This window comes from Ornithorhynchus anatinus, chromosome 7, assembly GCF_004115215.2.
Source record: "Ornithorhynchus anatinus isolate Pmale09 chromosome 7, mOrnAna1.pri.v4, whole genome shotgun sequence".
Lineage (NCBI taxonomy): Eukaryota > Metazoa > Chordata > Mammalia > Monotremata > Ornithorhynchidae > Ornithorhynchus > Ornithorhynchus anatinus.
Window position 1 is genome coordinate 38,463,740 of NC_041734.1, and position 20,642 is coordinate 38,484,381.

At 42.7% G+C, this 20,642-nt stretch overlaps 1 protein-coding gene and 1 non-coding gene across 2 annotated transcripts; one reads left to right on the plus strand and one right to left on the minus strand.

Moving 5' to 3' along the window:
- Positions 1-412: 412 nt before the first annotated feature.
- S100B (S100 calcium binding protein B) lies at positions 413-11,721 on the minus strand. Its single transcript, XM_001513816.5, has 3 exons — positions 11,616-11,721; positions 6,632-6,787; positions 413-1,928 (listed from the first exon to the last, which is right to left on the minus strand). Exons 2-3 carry the CDS (start codon positions 6,773-6,775, stop codon positions 1,788-1,790), a joined length of 285 nt encoding a protein of 94 aa, XP_001513866.2. The 5' UTR covers positions 6,776-6,787; positions 11,616-11,721; the 3' UTR covers positions 413-1,787.
- A 3,518-nt stretch (positions 11,722-15,239) lies between these two features.
- Positions 15,240-15,377, plus strand: LOC114813392. The gene has a single exon (XR_003761114.1). It is a non-coding gene; the product is annotated as a small nucleolar RNA SNORA7 (small nucleolar RNA).
- The last annotated feature ends 5,265 nt before the right edge of the window (positions 15,378-20,642 follow it).

Below are 20,642 nucleotides of genomic sequence, written 5' to 3' on the forward strand. Positions count from 1 at the left end.
CCTCCTTAAACTGCACCTAGTGGATAGTAAAAGGGATCCTTAGGCAGAAGAGGCTGAATTCTAATGGGAAAGGGAGAACAAGTCAGTTGTCATTAATGGTAACTCACAGGATAGTTAGACTTAAAGGAACGTGGAAGGAGTTCCAGTCTGCAAAAGTAGGAAGTGTCCAACTGGTGGTCCTCGGGCTGCTTCCAGCTCAGGGAAGAGACTAAGGACCATCATAACAGCCCTATCCACATCCCACTGTGCTTCCCACAAATTGCTCCGTACACTCCTGCCAAAAGCATTTCACCTACTCAGTCTTTTAAAGCTAGAGTTTGGACTTAATTTCCAAAATGATGGAGCCTGTGTCTCATCCTTTTCCAAGATCTTGAGGATTCCCTTCTTCCAATTGACAAAGAAACCCACTGTAGAAGATTAGTAAAACCACTGCTTTTATTTCATCGGAGCCCAAGGCAGTAAATACATTCATGAATTAACAAGCCTCTTCTACATACTTGATGGAAAATCTATAATTTGATTTGTAGTTTCTAAAATACAAATGAAACACATCAAATTCTGGACATGCTTTTGTAAATCCCAATTAATGAAGGCAGAATGGTCATTGATTATATTATGTAGTATAGTGAAAACTTGATAGATACATAAGTATTGGCTTATTTTTCATAAGCTACATTTACTTTTTCCCCCAGTATTCTTGATGTAAAATAAATTCAGGGAAACAATGTGATCATTTCCAGGCCTTTTAATCTAAGAAGCCCAAGTTTATCTAATGGGAAGCAAGTGTAAAAGTCTTAACCTGGCAATTAGAAAACTCTGAAAACCTGAATATATTTTGGTAGCCAGTCAGATAAGAATGTGGGGCATCTGTAACAGAATCACTCAGAAGAAGCCGATTTGGTTTTGAAAAAAACCCTAAGGTGACAGCTGGAGTTCCCCTACCTGACTTGGTCATCAAGAGTTAGTAGTATGGATCCAGTTTGGAAGAAAGTGGATTATTCCAACCTTGATTCTGATTAGCAAGAGTTAATAATTTTTGGTTCTGATTTTGATTCACAAGGTCCATTTTCTGTGTGCTAAATCTGGATCTGCTTCTTGTTTCATTATTTCAGGGGTTGAAGCTTGCATTACTACTCACTTAGCACTAGCTTTATCAAGGGCAAACGAATCTAAATTTATTCATGTTCCCTTACTCTTTTCAGCTGCTGAGATAATACATTTGTGTTCTTTTCTTGCTCCAAATCCCATTTTGGCTCACAATCACAGTAAGACAAAGGTTAAAAAAAAAAACACCAAAAAACTTCCAGATTACTATGTACCGTATAGTAAATGGAAATTAAAGAACTAAGAACTGAAAATGAAAACAATCAAAGGAATTTTGTGGTTGTCACTAATACTTTTGTCTGGGTTATTACGTGGATCTACCCTACTTCTTGTAGTAATATCTTGTAACAGATTCCTTCTATTTTCTTTACAAACATAATGGCACAATTTCTGAATAACTATTTGCACACATACCTAATCAAACAGCAGGAAGACAGTAAAGAATATTTTTAGTTAAGGCAGAGAAATATTGCATTAGGAGCCGGGGAGGCCCTTGCAAACAGCCCTTAGGAAGACATTTTCATGTTTCTACTCTCAAAGCAAGATAAGCTCTCCAGAGGTTGGTAAAGTTTACTCTTTCTAGCTGCTAAGCAATCATTTTCTTTTTCCTCTCATTTCACATTTCATTGGTTCCTTTTCTTTCTCTCTGCTGCATAAGCTAAGCTTCTTGCTTGTCTGGTGTTTCACTCGAGTATGAAGAACTCATGGCATGCCGCGGTGATCATTGAAATGAAGACCACAAATTCCTGGAAGTCACACTGAGCATCCCCATCAGCATCCAGTGTGTCCATGACTTTGTCCACTGTCTCCTGTTCTTTAATTTCCTAAACAAAACAGGAAGGATTTGTTACAGGTAATAGATTTGAGAGCTCTAAGTATCTGAAAATGATAATAATAATTATATTTAAGTGCTTGCTATGTGCCAAACTCTGTACTAAGTGCCAGAGTAATAATAATAATGTTGCTATTTGTTAAGCGCTTACTATGTGCAGAGCATTGTTCTAAGCACTGGGGTAGATACAGGGTAATCAGGCTGACCCCGTGAGGCTTACAGTTTTAACCTCCATTTTGCAGATGAGGTAACTGAGGCACAGAGAAGTGAAGTGACTTGCCCACAGTCACACAGCTGACAAGTGGCAGAGCCAGAATTCGAACCCATGACCTCTGACTCCCAAACCCCTGCTCTTTCCACTGAGCCAGGTACAACACAGACAGATTGGACACAGTCGCTGTCCCACATGGGGCTCACAGTCCAAAAGGGAGGAAGAACAAGACATTGAATCCCCATTTTCATACATGAGGAAACTAAGGCGCAGAGAAGTGATTTGCCTAAAATCACACGGCAGGCAAGTATGAGCTGGGATTAGAACCCAGCTTTCCTGTCTCCAGTCCTGTGTTCTTGTTTTATTTCCACTAGGTCCCATTTCTTACCCAAGTTCTCTGGAGTCTGGGTTTTGGCTCAAATGTCATTCTCTAGACTGTAAGCTCTGTTGTGCTGTACTCTCCCAAGTGCTTAGTATAGTGCTTTGCACACAGTAAAAGTGCTCGAAAAGGCTCACATCTATCACCTTTTGCAAACACTCAGATCTGGTATTTCTGCCAGAAACTCAGCATGAAATGATCCCATAGCCCAATCTGAAGAGAGACAGCAGAGGTATCCGCAAAAGTACTTTTTCTTCTCACTTTTCAGTTGTCCTTCTATTCCTTCAGCTCTAACTCAGCTGAGAATTTTCCTTTGTGTGTGAGGGGAGGTGGATTTGAGGTGGGGTGGATGTTAGAAGGATAAACTGGGGATGTAACTAATCAAAGAGGGAGCTGATTGTGAAGACGTGATTGGATTTAAGGGAGGGATTAGGTGTAGGGCCAGATTAAGGCTCTGGTGGGCCAGCGGCATGAAAACTGAGATGGAGTGAAATTTGAGGGAGAAAGGTCAGGGAGAGGGAAAAAGTTGGGAAAGCACAAGGGACAGAAGGGAGAAAGAAAAGGTTGATGGCCACTTGTCTGCTGTGTAACCTTGGGCAAGTCACTTCACTTTTCTGTACCTCAATTCCATCATCTGTAAAATAGGGATTAAGACTGTGAGCCCCATGTGGGACATGGACATGTATCTACCCAGGGCTTAGAACAGCCTGGTACATAGTAATCACCTAACAGATACCATAAAAAAAGAGAGTTGGGAAAAGAAGAGACAGAGTAAGAGAGGAAAGGGGAAACAGGAGTCAAAGAGAGTGGAAAAGGGGGCGGAATGGAAAAGAGGGCTCATTCTCTACTGCCTCATTTTTGTCACCATCAAGAAAGCAGCAGTGGCTTTGACGCACATCCCAAATCAGGCCAGCTGAGCCGGGTCACTGCTGCCAGAGCCGTGTTGGGGTGGGAGAGAGTAGTGGGGGCAGGCTAGCAGCCCTGACCTCGGGAGCCATGCCCCATCTTGGCCACTGACCCCTCTGGGTTTATAAAGCTGCTGCAGCGAGTGGGTACCCCAAACCCAAACATCTGCCCCATCCCCAGGACCGGTTTCAGATATCTGACCCTCTTGAGCCAGGAAAATAAGTGGCTTTCTTCCTAGGCTTTTAGTGACAGTGCTCAGAGATAGCAGACTGCTAGATATGTGAGACCTTGGGTGCATTATGGTGCAAAGCATAATGTAATGACATCGTTTAGAAGTCCACCTAAACCTAATAACAGTGATGGTGTTTACTAGCATTTACGATATGCCAAGCAGTGTGCTAAGCACTGGGGTAGTTACAAGGCAATCAGCTGGTCACAGTCCCTGCCCTACGCAAGGCTCAAAGTTTGAGGGAGGGAAAATGGGCATTTTATCTCCACTTTCCAGATGAGGAAACTGAGGCAGAGAGAGGTTAAGTGGCACTCCCAAAGTCACACAACCAGCAGGTAGCAGAATCAGGACTAGAACCTAAGTCTCCTGACTCCTATCCTGTGCTCTTTCCCTTGGACCACACTGCCTCGTCGGAGCATTTCTCTCTACTGCAAAAGTTCGCCGGACAAACTCTCCAATGCTGCAAATTTTAAAAACTTTCAACTTCTACCCCCTTGAGGGTGCCCCCTGAGATAGCTACCTCTCTTTTTCATCACCTAAAGCCAACCCTGCTCATTCCCAGATTAAACGAATGCCTTTTTGGATGGCCTAGGACCAAATGAGGCACTGAATCAATCAATGGTATTTATTGTTTACCTACTCTGTACACAGTGCCGTACTATGCAATTGGAAGAGTAGAAAACAACAGAGTTGGTAGACACGTTCTCTGCCCACACTGAGTTTACAAGCTCAACCTTCCTGGATGCCATGTCTGTTGGCCAAGAGGGTCCTGGGATCTAGCATGGTCACCTGCCAGATTCTGGGGTTCCCTTGAAGGATAGGATTTGGGGGGAGCTAGGAGGGACCACAGTCTGCCAGGGAGGGCAAGAAGTGGAGCTGACAGCTTCTTCCTGTTCCAGGGGCAGAGCAGACTTGCTGAAGCTTCTCTCCCTGACCAAAAAACTGTTTGTGTTGGGGAGTCTCCTCTCTCCTTCACAGAGCAGGAACCTCTAACTGGAGACCCCTACTATCAGTGCACCTTTTTCTTGCCCTGCTTCTGCCTCAATCCGACCCTGGCTGGCTGAAGGGAGGAGGTATTTTAGGTGAGACTTTGAGAACACAAGGAAACAGTTTTTAGCAATGTATAAATCCAAGAGGAATCAGTATCATACTTCAAGGAAGGAGTGATGGTATGCAATTATGTTTTGAGAAGGACATAAAGGCAGTTGGTTCAATCATAAATTTTAGAATATTTCAACCATGAATGTTAATTCTAAGCATTTGAACAATACTTGTGAGCAATTAGGCACCAAAAACCAGGCAAGCTTCAAGATAGTTCAGCCGAATCTTTAGGCAGCAGAGAGCTATGGAAATTACTTCCAGGTGAAAAAAAAAATGAGAGATTGCAAAATTCTTAGCTTTAATATGCTGAATTTGTTTCCAAACTCAAAAATCACCTTGGAGAAATCAGGACAAGAAAAGAAGAACAAAAAAACCCCTTTAATACACATTTAGAAGTTGTCCCTGATATGGAATTAAAGTCTCTAGTTTTGTTTTTTTTTATTTTGGTTGAAAAGGTTTTGCAAGCATTGCAGTGAAAGTTTCTCATCATTCTCATTGACCTTGCTCATTCCCCTTTGGATTCATTCATTCATTTGTATTTATTGAGCACTTTCTGTACGCAGAGCACTGTACTAAGAACTTAGAAAGCTTCTAGGGAAGCAGCGTGGCTTAGTGGAAAGAGCGCGGATGTGGGTTCTAATCCCGACACTGCCACTTTGCTGTGTGACCTAGGGCGTCACTTAACTTCTCTGTGCTTCAATTACCTCATCTGTAAAATGGGGATTAAGACTGTGAGTCCCACATGGGACAACCTGATGACTTTGTATCTACCCCAGCGCTAGGACAGAGCTTGGCACAAAGTAAGCACTTAAATACCACCATTATTATCATTATTAGGAAAGTACAATATAACAATAAACAGACACATTCTCCTCCCACAACAAGCTTACAGTCTAGAGGGGGATATGGACTTTAGGCTGGTACTATACAAATTGACTGCCATTACTCTCCAAGGGGCTCTGACCTATGATGGGAGAATAGCTCGGTGGTCACTGGCTGCCCACATGGTGAAATAAGCATTGCTAGGTTCCTCATGCCAAGAGGGAGCAACATTATTAAGTTGCTTGAAAATAGAAAAAGAAGTTAGCCTGCCTTTCTGCTCAGTGATGGTTCACTTTCCCAATCGTTTGCCCAGAGCCTTCATTTCTTACCTGGAAAAGTATTTTATCTGTACCCCAATGCATGTCTGTAGTTCACTTGAACCATCTTTTTCCAAAAGACAATTGCTCATTTAAATGAATGTTAGAAAGCACTGACTACTCAGTTGGTGGAGTGCTGGGTATCCTACCCCTAACACCTGTCATCATAAAATATCCCCCTTTTATTAAGTAATTATTGGCCTTCCATAAACTTCAAGCGAAAGCTTGAGGATCATTATTCTTTATCCAACTTCCTTTTCACAATATTCTTTCTGTTTCCTGGAAACTGCAAAATGAAACAAAACCAGATAACTACCCCACCCGACTACCACCTCCAATCAAAAAGCCCAAACAAACAAACACACACTGGACTTTTGAAGAATGCTAGGCATTGTTTTTTTTTTACTTTTCTCTTTGTGCTTCAAAGACAATCGTTCTCTGTGCTTCACCCAAGAAACACAAGACAAAAGACAAAGAATGAAATGCTGCAACTGTTCCAGTTCATAAGACCCCCAAGGCCGTCTTATTCTGGATATCAGCACTCTGCCAGTCTCCATGGAGACCAACCAGCTGAGCAAAAATATTTTTGTAAGCATCCCAAGAACTGAGAAAAGGAAACTGCATCCAGCTTCATCCAAGCCCAGAGTTAAGCCTAGAGCCCAAATCCCCATTCTAGCCCTTATAAAGGCAACTGAGAGAAGCAGGTGGTTATTCAAAAGTTCACACTTACCCCTAGAAATTGGCTGAGTTCATTGTTAATGAGTTCCTTTAATTCAGATTTCTTTAGCTTGAATTTATCCCCCTCTCTCCCGGAATAGTTGTGGAAAGTTTCAATAATTGTTATCATAGCCTTTTCCAGATCAGACATTGTCATAATGTAATCCTCCTAAATTAAAAAGAAGTAAGAAATGGAAAAAAAAATAACGTTAAACTCACTGTGGGTTTTTTTTTCCTTAAAAAGAGAAGGAGTTAGGAACTGGGTTTGTTCAGAACAGGACTGCCCTTGAAACCCAAAGGAGTGCAGTATGCATCTTATTCCCATTTAAAAAAGAGCCCAAGGTAATCACTACTGATAACTCACATTGGTGTAGTCTGCTTTGCTTTCGGTGTTCAACAGAAAATAACTTGCTAAATGGAGCTTGCAACCAATGAGCTTTGAAAGACATTAATGAAGATCTAGTCGATTCCAAGTGCTCAGTACAGTGCTCTGCACATAGTAAGCACTCAATGAATACTACTGAACGAATGACAGCAAGAAACTTGACTGGCCCTCTCTGGGGTTCACAGATTGTCTATTGCTGAAATTTAATTTTCTGTATAGTTAATCTAAATGATAATTTCCAAGTGTGGAATTGTGATTAACAGAATATCATTCTGAGTATTAACACAAGAATTTCAGAATGCCTTGAGATGGCATATAACTCCACTGAATCATGAGGTTGAAATTTAAATTATCCCTTGACCACATTGCCCTCTCTTACAGCCCTGGAATTAAAAAAAAGAAAAGTCCACCCACATGAGGCAGGGTCAGGCTATTTTCTTTTTTATCTCTGAGGAACTCAAGAGAAGGATCAAGCTTAAGGCTTCTAAAGGGAGGCAAAACTCATATCTCCAGGGGCTTCAGACTACTTTGGCAGTCAGCCTCTGGCAGAAAGAAGGTATGATAAAAGTAATAATAATAATAATAATGTTGGTATTTGTTAAGCGCTTACTATGTGCCGAGCACTGTTCTAAGCGCTGGGGTAGACAGGGGAATCAGGTTGTCCCACGTGGGGCTCACAGTCTTAATCCCCATTTTACAGATGAGGGAACTGAGGCACAGAGAAGTTAAGTGACTTGCCCGCAGTCACACAGCCGACAAGTGGCAGAGCTGGGATTCGAACTCATGAGCCCTGACTCCAAAGCCCATGCTCTTTCCACTGAGCCACGCTGCTTCCACAGACAGTTGATTTGGGGACTGTGGAAATTCATGAGAGGGTGACTAGGACACCAACATATAGTAGCGGGTGAGGGGCAGAGTAGGGATGGCTGAGCCAGAACATATTGCCCCTTCCACTTCCGTAGCTTTTGCTACAAGAGAAGCAGCCGTAACTAAGCCATCTCACTGCTTGTTGCTGACCTAGCCATGGGCCAGAAGATGGAGGGGGACAAAAGGTTGCTAAAAACCCCAGCTGCTCCATTCCTGTTTGCCTTTCAGAAACACGGCAGGAGTGTCTCAGCTCCCCAAGAGAGGTAGATTGCAAGATAAACTAGAGAAAGAGCAGGTATATCTGTTTCTTTCTATGCCTTTGGCTATATCTCACTGCCTCCTTCGGACTTTGACCCTACAACAGTCTCTGTCTGTATTCCTTTTTCTCCCTGCGTCTCTTTCTCTCTCTCCTTCTAAGCTCTTCTCCTACCTTTCTAGGCCTGCCTTTTTATGATATTTGTTGTGTTTACTGTGTGTCAAACACTGTTGTAAGGGCTGGGGTAGGTACAAGATAATTAGGCCAGACAAAGTCCCTGTCCCCCATGGGGCGCTCAGCCTAAGTATGAGGGAGAACAGGTATTTATTCCTCATTTTACAGTTGAATAAACTGAGGCACAGAGAAGTTAAGTGACTTGCCTGAGGTCACACAGCAAGCAACTGGGTCTTCTCTCTCTTCTTTCTGAGTCTATATCCTATTCTTTTTCTCTTCTGCCTAGCTTTGATTTTATCTATCTTCATTTTACAGATAGGGAAATTAAGGCACAGAACAGTGAAGTGACTAGCCCAGAAATTGTATATTGTAAGTGATATATTTATATTAATGTCTGTCTCCCTCTCTAGACTGTCAGCTTGTTGTGGGCAGAGAACATGTTTACCAGCTCTGTTGTATTTTTCCCAAGCATTTAGCACAATGCTCTGCACACAGTAAGTGCTCAATAAATACCACTGAATGAACCAGGTGGCTGCTATAACTATTATAGCTACTGAGACTGAGCTGTGAAGAGCTCTTCTAGCCTTAGCACCCTACTGCTTTTTCATGTTTATTTTACATTTGTCTTTTGTGTTGTAATGTTCTTATTGATTCATACCACCTTATTTCTCTGTCACCAATCCCCTCACTCCCCTCTAGTCTTAGATTGTAAGCCCCTTGAGGGGTCAGGAACTGTATCTAATTCTCACCAGTTTATTATTTCCCACAGCTTAGGAAAGTGTTTTGCCCAGAGTACGTGTTTATTGAGTACTATTATAAATACTAAACTAGGGCTAGAACACAGTGTTTTTTCCACTGGAGCCAAAGTTTTCTTCCTTCAGTGATACAAGAACCTTTAGAGGAATGTCAAAGCAGTCCTTATAGCTGCAGCACCACCTCCTGCTGCTTCAGAGCTACTTCTTGGACTTCCTGGGTGCTCACTGTCGACAGCAAACGTGCCTGCCAACTCTGTTTCGTTGTGCTCTCCCCAACACATAGTACAGTGCTCTGCACCCAGTAAGCACTCAGTAAATACCACTGTTGATGCCAAAGTGAACTCTGAGGGTCCTAGGAGGAAAGAGTAACTGTAGCCAATGTAGGTGGGGAAAGAAGCTGCTCTTCTTTTGCCGCGTCCATCCAACTTCCTGTACTTCATGTACTGCTGGGACCACATCAAGGAGCATCCTGAAAGCCCCAGGGCTACAACCTCCAAGAAGTCCTCTCAGTATTTGCTTCTGTTCACTTGTTCTGGCTCCAGTGAGTATTCCTCCTTCTATATGTAAGGGAGAGGGAGGGAAAAGTGAAGTAAAGAGAAGCAGCATGGCCTAATGGGTAGAGCAACAGTCCTGGTAGTCAGAAGGATCTGTGTTCTAATTCCTGCTCCTCCACCTCTGACCTTGGGTAAATCACTTAAATTCTCTGTACCTCGGTTATTTCATCTGTAAAATGGGGATTAACTCCGTGAGCCCCACATGGGACATAGACTGTCCAGCCGGATTAGCTTGTATCTACCCCAGTGCCTAGGACAATGCCTGGCACTTAGTAAGTGCCTAACATTTATTAAAAAAAGGGAAAGAGCACTTCAAGTGCAACTTTGAGACTGTAGAGTTGGAATTTCTGAAAAAATGTGAAATCCTTAACACTAAACCTAAAGTGAAATTATTGCTTTAAAATGTCAAAATTCACTGTATTATTAAAAGAGTAAAGTTTTATGAAGTTTAGAAGGAAAAAAGCAGGTTTTACTCCAACTTCTTGTGCTGTTTGTACAAGACAGAAGCCACTGTTTCCCTGGAGATCTCTTGGGCAGTCTGAGGGTTTAATACTACTTTTCAGTGAATTGAAGCATAAGCTTTTAGACTGCAATGTTTCTTAACAACTCTCACAATGATAAAAAAAAGTCATTCTAAGGATATGTGCATATTTGAGAAAGCAATTTTAATAAATATTCAATTCTTTCTGTCCTGCAGAGTCAATTTTAAAATACATTTTTCCTCAGGAAATTTTAAATTTCATCTTGGTTCTCTGCTTCTAAAATATTTTTATTGAACTGCCCTTTTTTCTATGACGTTCTCCAGAGTGTCGTTTCTGTGCCAAAAAGCAAAAGAATGCTATGTACTAAATGAGTGGGAACGGGGCTCAATAGAATTTATTGAATGTTTATTCTGGGCAGAGCACTTTCAATACTTTTTCTCCCTTCCACTTAGGCTGTGAGCCCCACAAGGGACAAGGACCATTCCCAACTTGATGATCTTGTAGTTACCTCAGGCTTTGTACAGTGCTTGGCACATAGTAGTGCTTAACGAATGCCATCATTAGTGCACTAATTACTTGGGAGAACACTTCTGCTTCAAACCTGCTCTAATAGAAAACTATCCTCTCCTAAACTTTTCTGCATTAACTCATCTTTACTGAAGAAATGATTGGAGGCTACGACTGTTTATTGCTATGACTTTTTATAGAAACATTTTATACAATGGAAAAGATATTGGATATTTATCTGGGTTTCAGCCTCCCTTGAGAAAGTGAAAAAATAACTTTTTTTTTTTTTAGTAGAGTAGCATTTTCTTGGATAAGCACTTTCTACATGGAAAATTGAATCAAGGATAAGAAAAAATGAAAACCCATGGTAAACTTAAATTTTCTTTCCACGGGGTAGATATCAAGGAAGACAATTACAAGCATCTTATTGCCACTGCCCGCGACTAAAATACTGGACTACGTAGACCATTGATCTGACCCAGGATGGCATTTCCTAAATTTTTAAGTTTACTCACATCATTAATTGTATTTTGAAAGATTCTTTTTTTCTGCAGAGAGTTAAAGTTTTTTTGTAGATGCTCAGTGTACAACTCAGGATAGAAACAAAACTGAGGTCCCCAAGTTAGGTACTTGCCAAAGTTCAGTGGGTAAAATAAGCAGAGAAAATGGATTTAAACTACATTTGGCTTTGACTCCTAACAATCTTGACATTGAGAGTTTTCTTCAGCCCTAGAAGCAGAAGAAATTGAAAAGCAAGATGCTTCAAATGAACTAAGGAAAATATTCTAAAAGTCATGGTTCTACTCGCATCACAGTTTTATGTTCCATATTGTATCTGGTAACTGCCTTAAGTTTTTCATGTAACCAAAGAGTTCCAAACAATTTTAAGGCACTAGATGCTAACAAGATTGAAAATAAAAATATCTATCACCTGTATATTTTTAAAAGCCTACGCAAACTGGCGTAAAGTAAATCATTTCTTCTCTACAGCCCTTAGAAATCGATTTCACCACTCACCTCCCTTCTTTGCTGACTGAAGTTTTCTCTCTCTCGTTTTCCCCCCAGGTCCTGGAGTAATGTGGCTGAAGAAACCAGAGGCAAGGCTTCTTATTTCTTTTCTGGGGGTGGAGGGACCTGTTTGTTGACTTTGATGCAGTCTTACTGCAGATGGCCAGTGACCAATGAGGACTTGAATAGGAGGTTGGAAGTAGGAAGGAGGCAGCTGATTCTTGGAAGTGAATTACGGGAATAAGTGGCCACACACACAAGGGTGTATTGAACAAGCTGCTATCCCACAAGAATTTTATCCCCTCATGACTTTGCTGTGGGAGCTATTAAGTGATAACCCTGCACCCCAAAGAAGAAAGATTTATTGTTCAGAAAAGTGAAATTCAGCCATCTGTTTTGGTTTTTTATTCTTTAGAAGAATGTTAAGTCAGAATTACCAAAGACGAAAAGAGGGACAGGGAGAGGAGAAAGGGGGAAATCATTCACCCAACTGTGGTTGACTTCAAATTGGGCACTGAATAGTGATGTGAATATGATAATTTCTTTAAGAATTGGAAGGGACGATTCAGTAGGTCAAAGCATCAGCTAAGCTGTTTTCCTAAGGAAAAGATGATAATTGCATTACTAATGCCTTCACTTCTCCCTTCAGGTAACATAAGCAGCTGACCCAGCCTTAGCATTTTACAAAATATGTATCTTTCTTTCTGGAGGCTTGCAGACAAAGTGAAGTAGTTCTAGATTGGTAAATAGACATCGGTGAGACTGAAAATTGATGTTACTTACATATGAGAGCCACTTTTTAAAAGTTTTGTACAAGCCAATCAACAAGTAAAATACCCTAAGGCAAACAAATAGAACAACCATTCACTTTCTAAGAGTCAGCAATGAATGGTAACATAAAAATGGAATCTCTTTTGGTCTTCCAGTGGTAAAAACTCAGTATTTGACATTGAATTTGTATTTTGTTTAGGTTTTTTAGAGATAGGAAGTCAGATGGATACAAATTATTGAGAAGAGTCATCTAAAGAATTTTAGAATATCAAGCAGTGTTTAATAACTTGTAAAAATAAGAAGTGATGTTCCCCTGTCAAGGTTTCCTGTTAATACTAGAGAAAAATGCTACACTATGAAAATAATTATGTTTCTAAAATTCCTGACCTGAATACCAGGTCACATAAGTTTTTTGGATTTTTTTTTCCCCCAGGCTGCCCATTTTAAATGTTTGCTATAGGAACCTAATTCTGATATTATGTTTCTTTAGGTTTGATGTAAAAATCCTGGCCCTATTCACTCTGCGGTTAAAAACAGACTGCTGGAAACAGGAGGAAGGAAGTCTTCAATAAGGTAAAGTGGTAGGGAGGACATCTTCTCTTCCAATATGGTTCTGTTCAAACACATCACTGCACTCTAACATAAGCCTGAATGTGCCCAGATTGAGAGGGGGGGCATGGAGAGGAGAAATACCCAACACCTCTACACCACTTATAGAGTAACCTGGCAAAACACATTTTAATGGTAGTTAATATTAGTAGTAGTAATAATAATAGTAATAATAACTGTATTTGTTAAGCACTATATGCCAGGCACTGTACTTAGCACTGGGGTAGATGCAAGCTAACTGGGGTGAACACAGTCCATGACCCACATGGGGTTCACAGTCTTAATCCCCATTTTTCAGATAAGGTAACTGAGGCATAGAGAAGTTAAGTGACTTGATCAAGGTCATGCAACAGACAAGTCATCTCTGTTATATTGTACTCTCCCAAGTGCTTAGTACAGTGCTCTGAACACAGCACTCAATAAGATTGATTAAGGTGCCAGAGCCGGGATTAGAACCCAAATCCTTCTGATTCCTTGTCCCATATGGGGCCCACAGATAGAGTAGGAAGGAGAATAGGTACTGAACTCCCATTTTACATAGGTGGAAACTGAGTTGCAGTGAAATTAAGAAATTAAGTGATTTGCCCAACGTCACACAGCAGGTGGGTGGCAGAGGTGGGATTAGAACCCAGTTCCTCTGTGTCCCAGGCCCGTGCTCTTTCTAGTAGGCCACATTGCTTCTCTTAGAAGATGAAAGAAAATCTCTCTCCTCTCTTCCTCAAAACCCTCACAGATCCTTCCCTGGTCCCCGAGGTTCCAATGTGGCACACCCGCTTTCAGTAGGGCAGGCTGGAACTATTCAAGAAAGGAGTGATGACCCTTGCACAGGATTGTGTTCTATTCATGCACAGAGCAGAGAGGTTTTCCCTTCCCTTCCTTCCTGCTCCTTGTATGAAAACTCAGGATTCTCCTAGGCCATTATTTTGCACCCCTTGTTGGTTGAAAAATAACAATGAAAAATTATAGAACAAAAAAGACAATCTGAGGGATCAATCTAGTCTAGCTCTCTTCCCTCCAGGTTAGTTAATAGTAATGGTGGTATTTGTTAAGCACTTACTATATGCAAAGCACTGTTCTAAGTGCTGGGGGGATATAAGGTGATCAGGTTGTCCCACATGGGGATCACAGTTTTAATCCCCATTTTACAGATGAGGTAACTGAGGCACAGAGAAGTTAAGTGATTTGCCCAAAGTCACACAGCTAGCAAGCGGCGGAGTTACCACCCAAAAAGCCCTGCTTTGTCCAGGGATTGAAAGTCCATTTCCTCTGTCCTAGAGTTATTTTGTTTATGGTATTTAAGTGCTTTCTATGTTCCAGGCAGTGTACTAAATGCTGGGGTAGTTACATGCCAGTCAGGTTGGACACAGTCCCTGCCCACATTGGACTCACAGTCTTAATTCCCATTTTACAGATGAGGTAACTGAGGCACAGAAAAGCTAAATGACTTGTCCAAGGTCACATAGCAGATGAGTGGTAGAGCCGGGATTAGAATCCAGGTCCTTCTGACTCCCAGGCCAGTACTCTACACGCTAGGCCGTGCTAATTCTCTTAATCATTCTCAGAGATAAGAAGTTTTTATTTTCACGAGTCAAACTACACATAGCTTCAACTTAAACATGCTTTCTCATATCTGACATGTCAACACCTCGTAGCATGGTGTAGTGGATAGAGCATGGGCCTGGGAATCAGAAGGTCATGGGTTCTGATACCGGCTCTCCCACTTGTCTGCTCTGTGGCCTTAGGCAAGTCATTTAACGCCCCGTACCTCAGTTACCTCATCTACAAAATGGGATTAAGATGGTGAACCCCATGAGAAGCAGCGTGGCTCAGTGGAAAGAGCACGGGCTTTGGAGTCAGAGGTCATGGGTTCGAATCCCGGCTCGGCCACCTGTCAGCTGATGACTGTGGGCAAGTCACTTCACTTCTCGGTGCCTCAGTTCCCTCATCTGTAAAATGGGGATTAAGACTGTGAGCCCCATGTGGGACAACCTGATTCCCCTGTGTCTACCCCAGCGCTTAGAACAGTGCTCGGCACATAGTAAGCGCTTAACAAATACCAACATTATTATTATTATTATTATGTGGGACATGGACTCTGTCCAACCTGATTTGCTTGTATCCACCCCAGCGCTTAGTACAGTGCCTGGAACATAGTAAGCACTTAACACATACCATAATTATCATTATCATTATCTGACCTGATGTAGTGAACGCCCGTCATTGTTCTCGTAAAATCTCCATACACTTGAGTAGCCCCCCTCAGGTTCGCATCTGGAGAGTTTCCAATACTCTACCAGCCTTGGCTCTGGGAGGAAGAGTCAAGCAGTGACATAACCATTCCATTCCTAGCTCGGACAGTGGCTAGCGAGTGGAAGACAATCTGCTACAAGTCAAAACTCACCTGTGCTGGGCAGCAGTTCCATGGGAAAGACTTGAGGGCAGAGACTCAAGTTTACAGTCAGGAAGAAGTGCATGGTTAAACACTTCTGCATTTTCGCCAAGAAAACTCTGCATACACTACCAGAACGATTGCAGGTGGAGGTGGGGCGTTATGTGTCCACGGAGTTGCTATGGATTGGAGATGACTCGGCAGCACAAGACCAGACACTAAAGTAGAGATACTCAGTCACTCCCTAACCACCAAGCAACCCCAACACCTTTATCCTTTCCACAATACCTTCTCTTTTGTAAGAATTTGTGTTCAGTACTCCAGGCTACCTAGAGTCAGGTTAGCATTCCTGCATTTCCAGGCAGAGGGGCACTGGGAATTGAGAAATGGGAAGGATCAGGTGGGAAACAAGAAAAGAGAAAGCAAGGAAAGGTCTTATTTATTTTTTTATTGTTTGTGGTGAGGAAAACTATATCTACGTACTTTCTCATCTGCTTAGTACAGTGCCTTGAACATTGTAAGGGCTCAATATTGTCCCTTGATCTATAGACTCTTCTTCAGCCTTTAAAATTTTCCCTCTAATAACTTATTTTGGATTATTCAACTGGTATCTGAGTCAGCTCAGAGTTGAAAGGTGGCAATAGAATGGATACTGATAGCACCGGGTCAGCGGGTGGTCTCTGTTGCAACTGGTGCCAGAAGGCTGACTCCTCCTATCAAATAGGCACAGTATCGAGTGAAGGCGAGTTTTTGACATCCCACGTGTATGAAAATTGGCACCCTGGCCATATGGTCAGCATGGTACCACCAGAAGGATAGAAGACTATTTGTTTTTCAAGTATCCAAAGGCCCAAACAAATGAAGAATAGATTTGTTGTTTAAATGGTTTACATTTCATGGACCCATAATCCACAAGAGTTTAATGCCAGAAAGCCCAAGAGTATGGCACTGATTGTCTAAAGGATACGCATTTCATTGATGTTTTCGTATTTTTAATATTTTGCATTAAATTCCATCAATCTATTTAAAAATAGGCCCTCTAGAGATGGACCTCCTGAGTATAAACACAGCAGGAGTGCCATGGCAAAGCAAATCTGGAATAAAAAACTCACCTACAACACAAACAAGTGGGTATTTGACCACAAAATAGATGTTTGCTTTGGACCCCATGGCAACTCTAACAAGCTAGTGCAAAATAAGTTTTTTTTTCCCCTCTTCACTTTCATTTGATTTTGAAAAGAGAACTGGAGGTTGATAAATAGAGAGCACATTCTAAACAAAGCTGTTTTTCATAGTACTTGCTGCTAGTGGGCTACTGGTGCCTAGCAAAACTGCATCCTCAAAATTAGACAGGAAATGTCCCAGTCAAAGCTGTGTGGTGTTTATTAAGATGGAAAGCTCTAGGTCTGTTCTTAGCACCATGGCCTAAATATTTGTTTGAATTAAACCTTTCATGACTAAGTTTTTTGGGCATTTTTATTTAATATGAGGTGTTTATAAGAAGATTAGAACTCTAAGGGTTATATTTGTTAATTTCATTCATGTTCTTTTTTAACTGGCATCTTTTTGGTTTAAATATAAGATCGTGCGCCAGTGGTGAAATATTGCATGCATATTTTCATATACCTAGCTCAGGACCAAAAATACCTTCTCTAAGCAGGGCCAACTTGTGGGTGGTGAGATGCCTGGAGCATCCATTTTCATGATCTTCTTATTCTTGTTTCCTCTCCCCAAGGACAGCTAACCCCATTATACTCTTCCGAGTGCTTAGTGCAGTGCTTTGCACAGAGTAAGCACTCAGTAAATGATATTGATTGATCTGCCCAGGCTATAGTGCAAGCCCTGACATGTTGTATTTATTGAGTACTTACAGTGTGCAGGGCACTGTGCTAAGCACTCAGGAGAATACAGTATGATAGAGTTGGTCGACATGTTCCACGACGAGCTTACAGTCTAGAGGGGGTTGGATCATCTTTTGAGGTACACATGGCTGCAGCAGCTTTTTTTCTTCTCCCTTTTCCTCTGACCAAGTTGCCCTCTGGCAGGGGCTGGGGACCACTGCCTCATTTGTGTCGTCCCTTCCACCGTCTGGCCATTGGGGTGTTGGATGAGTCCAGTAAAGCAACTGGGAACAGCGGAAGCCAGGAAAGGGCAGAGGCAAGGAAGGGGAAGAAGAGGGAAATGACTTTTCATTCATTCATTCAATAGTATTTATTGAGTGCTTACTATGCGCAGAGCACTGTACTAAGCGCTTGGAATAGACAAGTCGGCAACAGATAGAGACAATCCCTGCCCATCGACAGGCTTACAGTCTAATCGGGGGAGACAGACAAGAACAGTGGCAATAAATAGAATCAAGGGGATGGACATCTCATTAACAAAATAAATAGGGTAATAAAAATAAATGCAAATGAGCGATGAGGACAGTGCCGAGGAGAGGGGAAGGGAGAGGGGGAGGAGCAGAGGGAAAGGGGGGAGAAAGGGGTCTTAATTGAGGGGAGGTGAAGGGGGGCAGAGAGGGAGCAGAGGGAAAAGGGGAAGCTCAGTCTGGGAAGGCCTCTTGGAGGAGGTGAGCTCTCAGTAGGGCTTTGAAGAGGGGAAGAGAGTTAGTTTGGCAGAGGTGAGGAGGGAGGGCGTTCCAGGACAGCGGGAAGACGTGGGCCAGGGGTCGATGGCGGGATAGGCGACAACGGGGGATGGTGAGGAGGTGGGAGGCAGAGGAGAACTTGCCTGCTATGACTGGATGTAGCATTCGGGGTGCTGATTATCTTTGAAGTGTCAGTTTCTACGATAACAGGTGTTTTGTTTTGAATGAATGAGTGGTTAGAATACTATTAGGGAACTAGTGAATATTCTTCCCACAGCATGAATCTCCTTGCTCCTGGAGGAAACTTACTTGAAGGCATGCACATGTAGCGGCAGTCAACATTTTAAGGAATAATATTTTGAATGCATATTTCAAGATTTAAGACTGAAGAGTTTGAAATGCATGTCTGTAGGGGAGCATTTGAGAGAAGCCCTTGATCTTGGGGGTGGGGACAAAGTTTTCCCTCTGCCTAGTGGATAGAGCGCGGCCTGGAAGTCAGAAGGACCTGGGTTCTAATTCTGGCTCTGCCACTTGTCTGCTGTGTGACCTTGGGCAAGTCACTTGACTTCTCTGTGCCTCACCTCCTTTGGAAAATGGGGATTAAGACTGCGAGCCCCATGGGGGACAGGGACTGTGTCCAACCCAGTTGGCTTGTATCCACCCCAGCGCTTAGTACAGTGCCTGGCACATATTAAGCACTTAACAAATACCATAATTTTTATTATGCAAGTAGCATCAGAACAGGTGAATACTAGTAAGCAAGTTTCCCTTAAAGCGAGGTTTGGCAAGAACTCAACCTTCACTTTACAGAACCCGGTGGCTATAAGTGGTGTAACCTGGGGGGATGTGCAACTCTTCATGCCTGGGCAGGTTCCTCTGAAGACAGGCTTATGCTTTCCTTGCTATCAACATAGTCTTCATTACCCACTTAAGCCAGCAAATGTGGTCAGTTATTTTTCAGGATTCTGGCTAGGCCTGTCTACCTCTGGGACCATCCTAGCTGGTTCTTCAGTCAGAAACTTCCACCACAAATGGTGTAGCTCCAGCACTACTATTTCCTTACTTTTAGTACTACTATCAACATTCCTGCCAGACAGCTGATATTGTGATTATACAGCTCATCCACTCTCATAGCTTCAACTAGCATCTCTATGTGGATGACTCTCAAATCTAGCTCTCCGGCCTCGATCTCTCTCCTCTCTCCAATTTCACATTTCCTTCTGCCGACACCTCCAACTCAACAGGTCCAAAACCGAACTTAATAATAATGTTGGTATTTGTTAAGCGCTTACTATGTGCAGAGCACTTTTCTAAGCGCTGGGGGAGATACAGGGTAATCAGGTCGTCCCACATGAGGCTCACAGTTAATCCCCATTTTACAGATAAGGTAACTGAGGCACAGAGAAGTGAAGTGACTTGCCCACAGTCACACAGCTGACAGGTGGCAGAGCGGGGATTCGAACCCATGACCTCTGACTGAAGCCCAGGCTCTTTTCATTGAGCCACGCTGCTTCTCTGTCATCTCACCTTCCCACCTAAACCCTTTCCTCCCCATCTTTCCCATCCTGTTGACACAAACACCATCCTCCCCGTCTCACAAGGCCACCACTTTGGCATTACCTTTGACTCATCTCTCTACTTCAACCCGGTAAGGGCTCTTCACTAAAGCAGTGATCACCAACCCTTGGATTTGATAGGCAGTTTATCACAGAAGGGTTTCCGAAAGATTTCTTTTTTTGCCACTTAGATGACCTCCTGATTAAAGGGAAGAAACAGGCCTGCTTGGACTTCCCCCTTTGGAGGAACAACCAGCAGCAAGGAGGATAGGGAGAAAGAGGAAGGAAGGAAGAGAACTAGAGGCTCCCACCTTTATATTACCCACTGCCTTTGTTTTGCGTGCACATATTTCATTCACACCTTATAACAACTCATCCTGGACACTGGCCTTCATTCATTCATTGAATAGTATTTATTGAGCGCTTACTATGTGCAGAGCACTGTACTGAGCGCTTGGAATGTACAAGTTGGCAACAGATAGGGACAGTCCCTGCCCTTTGATGGGCTTACGGTCTAATCGGGGGAGACAGGCCGACAAGAACAATGGTAATAAATAGAGTCAAGGGGAAGAACATCTCATAAAAACAATGGCAAATAAATAGAATCAGGGTGATGTACATCTCATTAAACAAAATAAACAAAATAAATAGGGTGATGAAGATATATACAGTTGAGCGGACGAGTACAGTACTGAGGGGGTGGGACGGGAGTGGGGGAGGAGGAGAGGGAAAGTGGGGAGAAGAGGGTTTAGCTGCGGAGAGGTGAAGGAAGATAGAGGGAGCAGAGGGATTCTGCTGGCAGGGTCCCAAGGGCTTCCGGCATTTGTGCCTCATTGTCCTGTCCATTCCTTTAGTAATTCATACACCCTACATCTTTCATATTCTATATCTCCACTCCCGGAGATGAATAATGTGGGCTTTCTGTTGGGCATTGGAGGGGAGGGACTTTGTGCCCCACGGTGGAGATGGCAAGTCATCCATTCCCTGAAGACTTCCTCTGCACTGTAAACTGTGTCCCTTTGGGCAGGGAACATGTCTACCAACTCTGTTATGGTGTACTGTCTCCCCCACTTCAAAGCCTTATCGAAGGCACATCTCCTCCAATAGACCTTCCCTGACTAAGC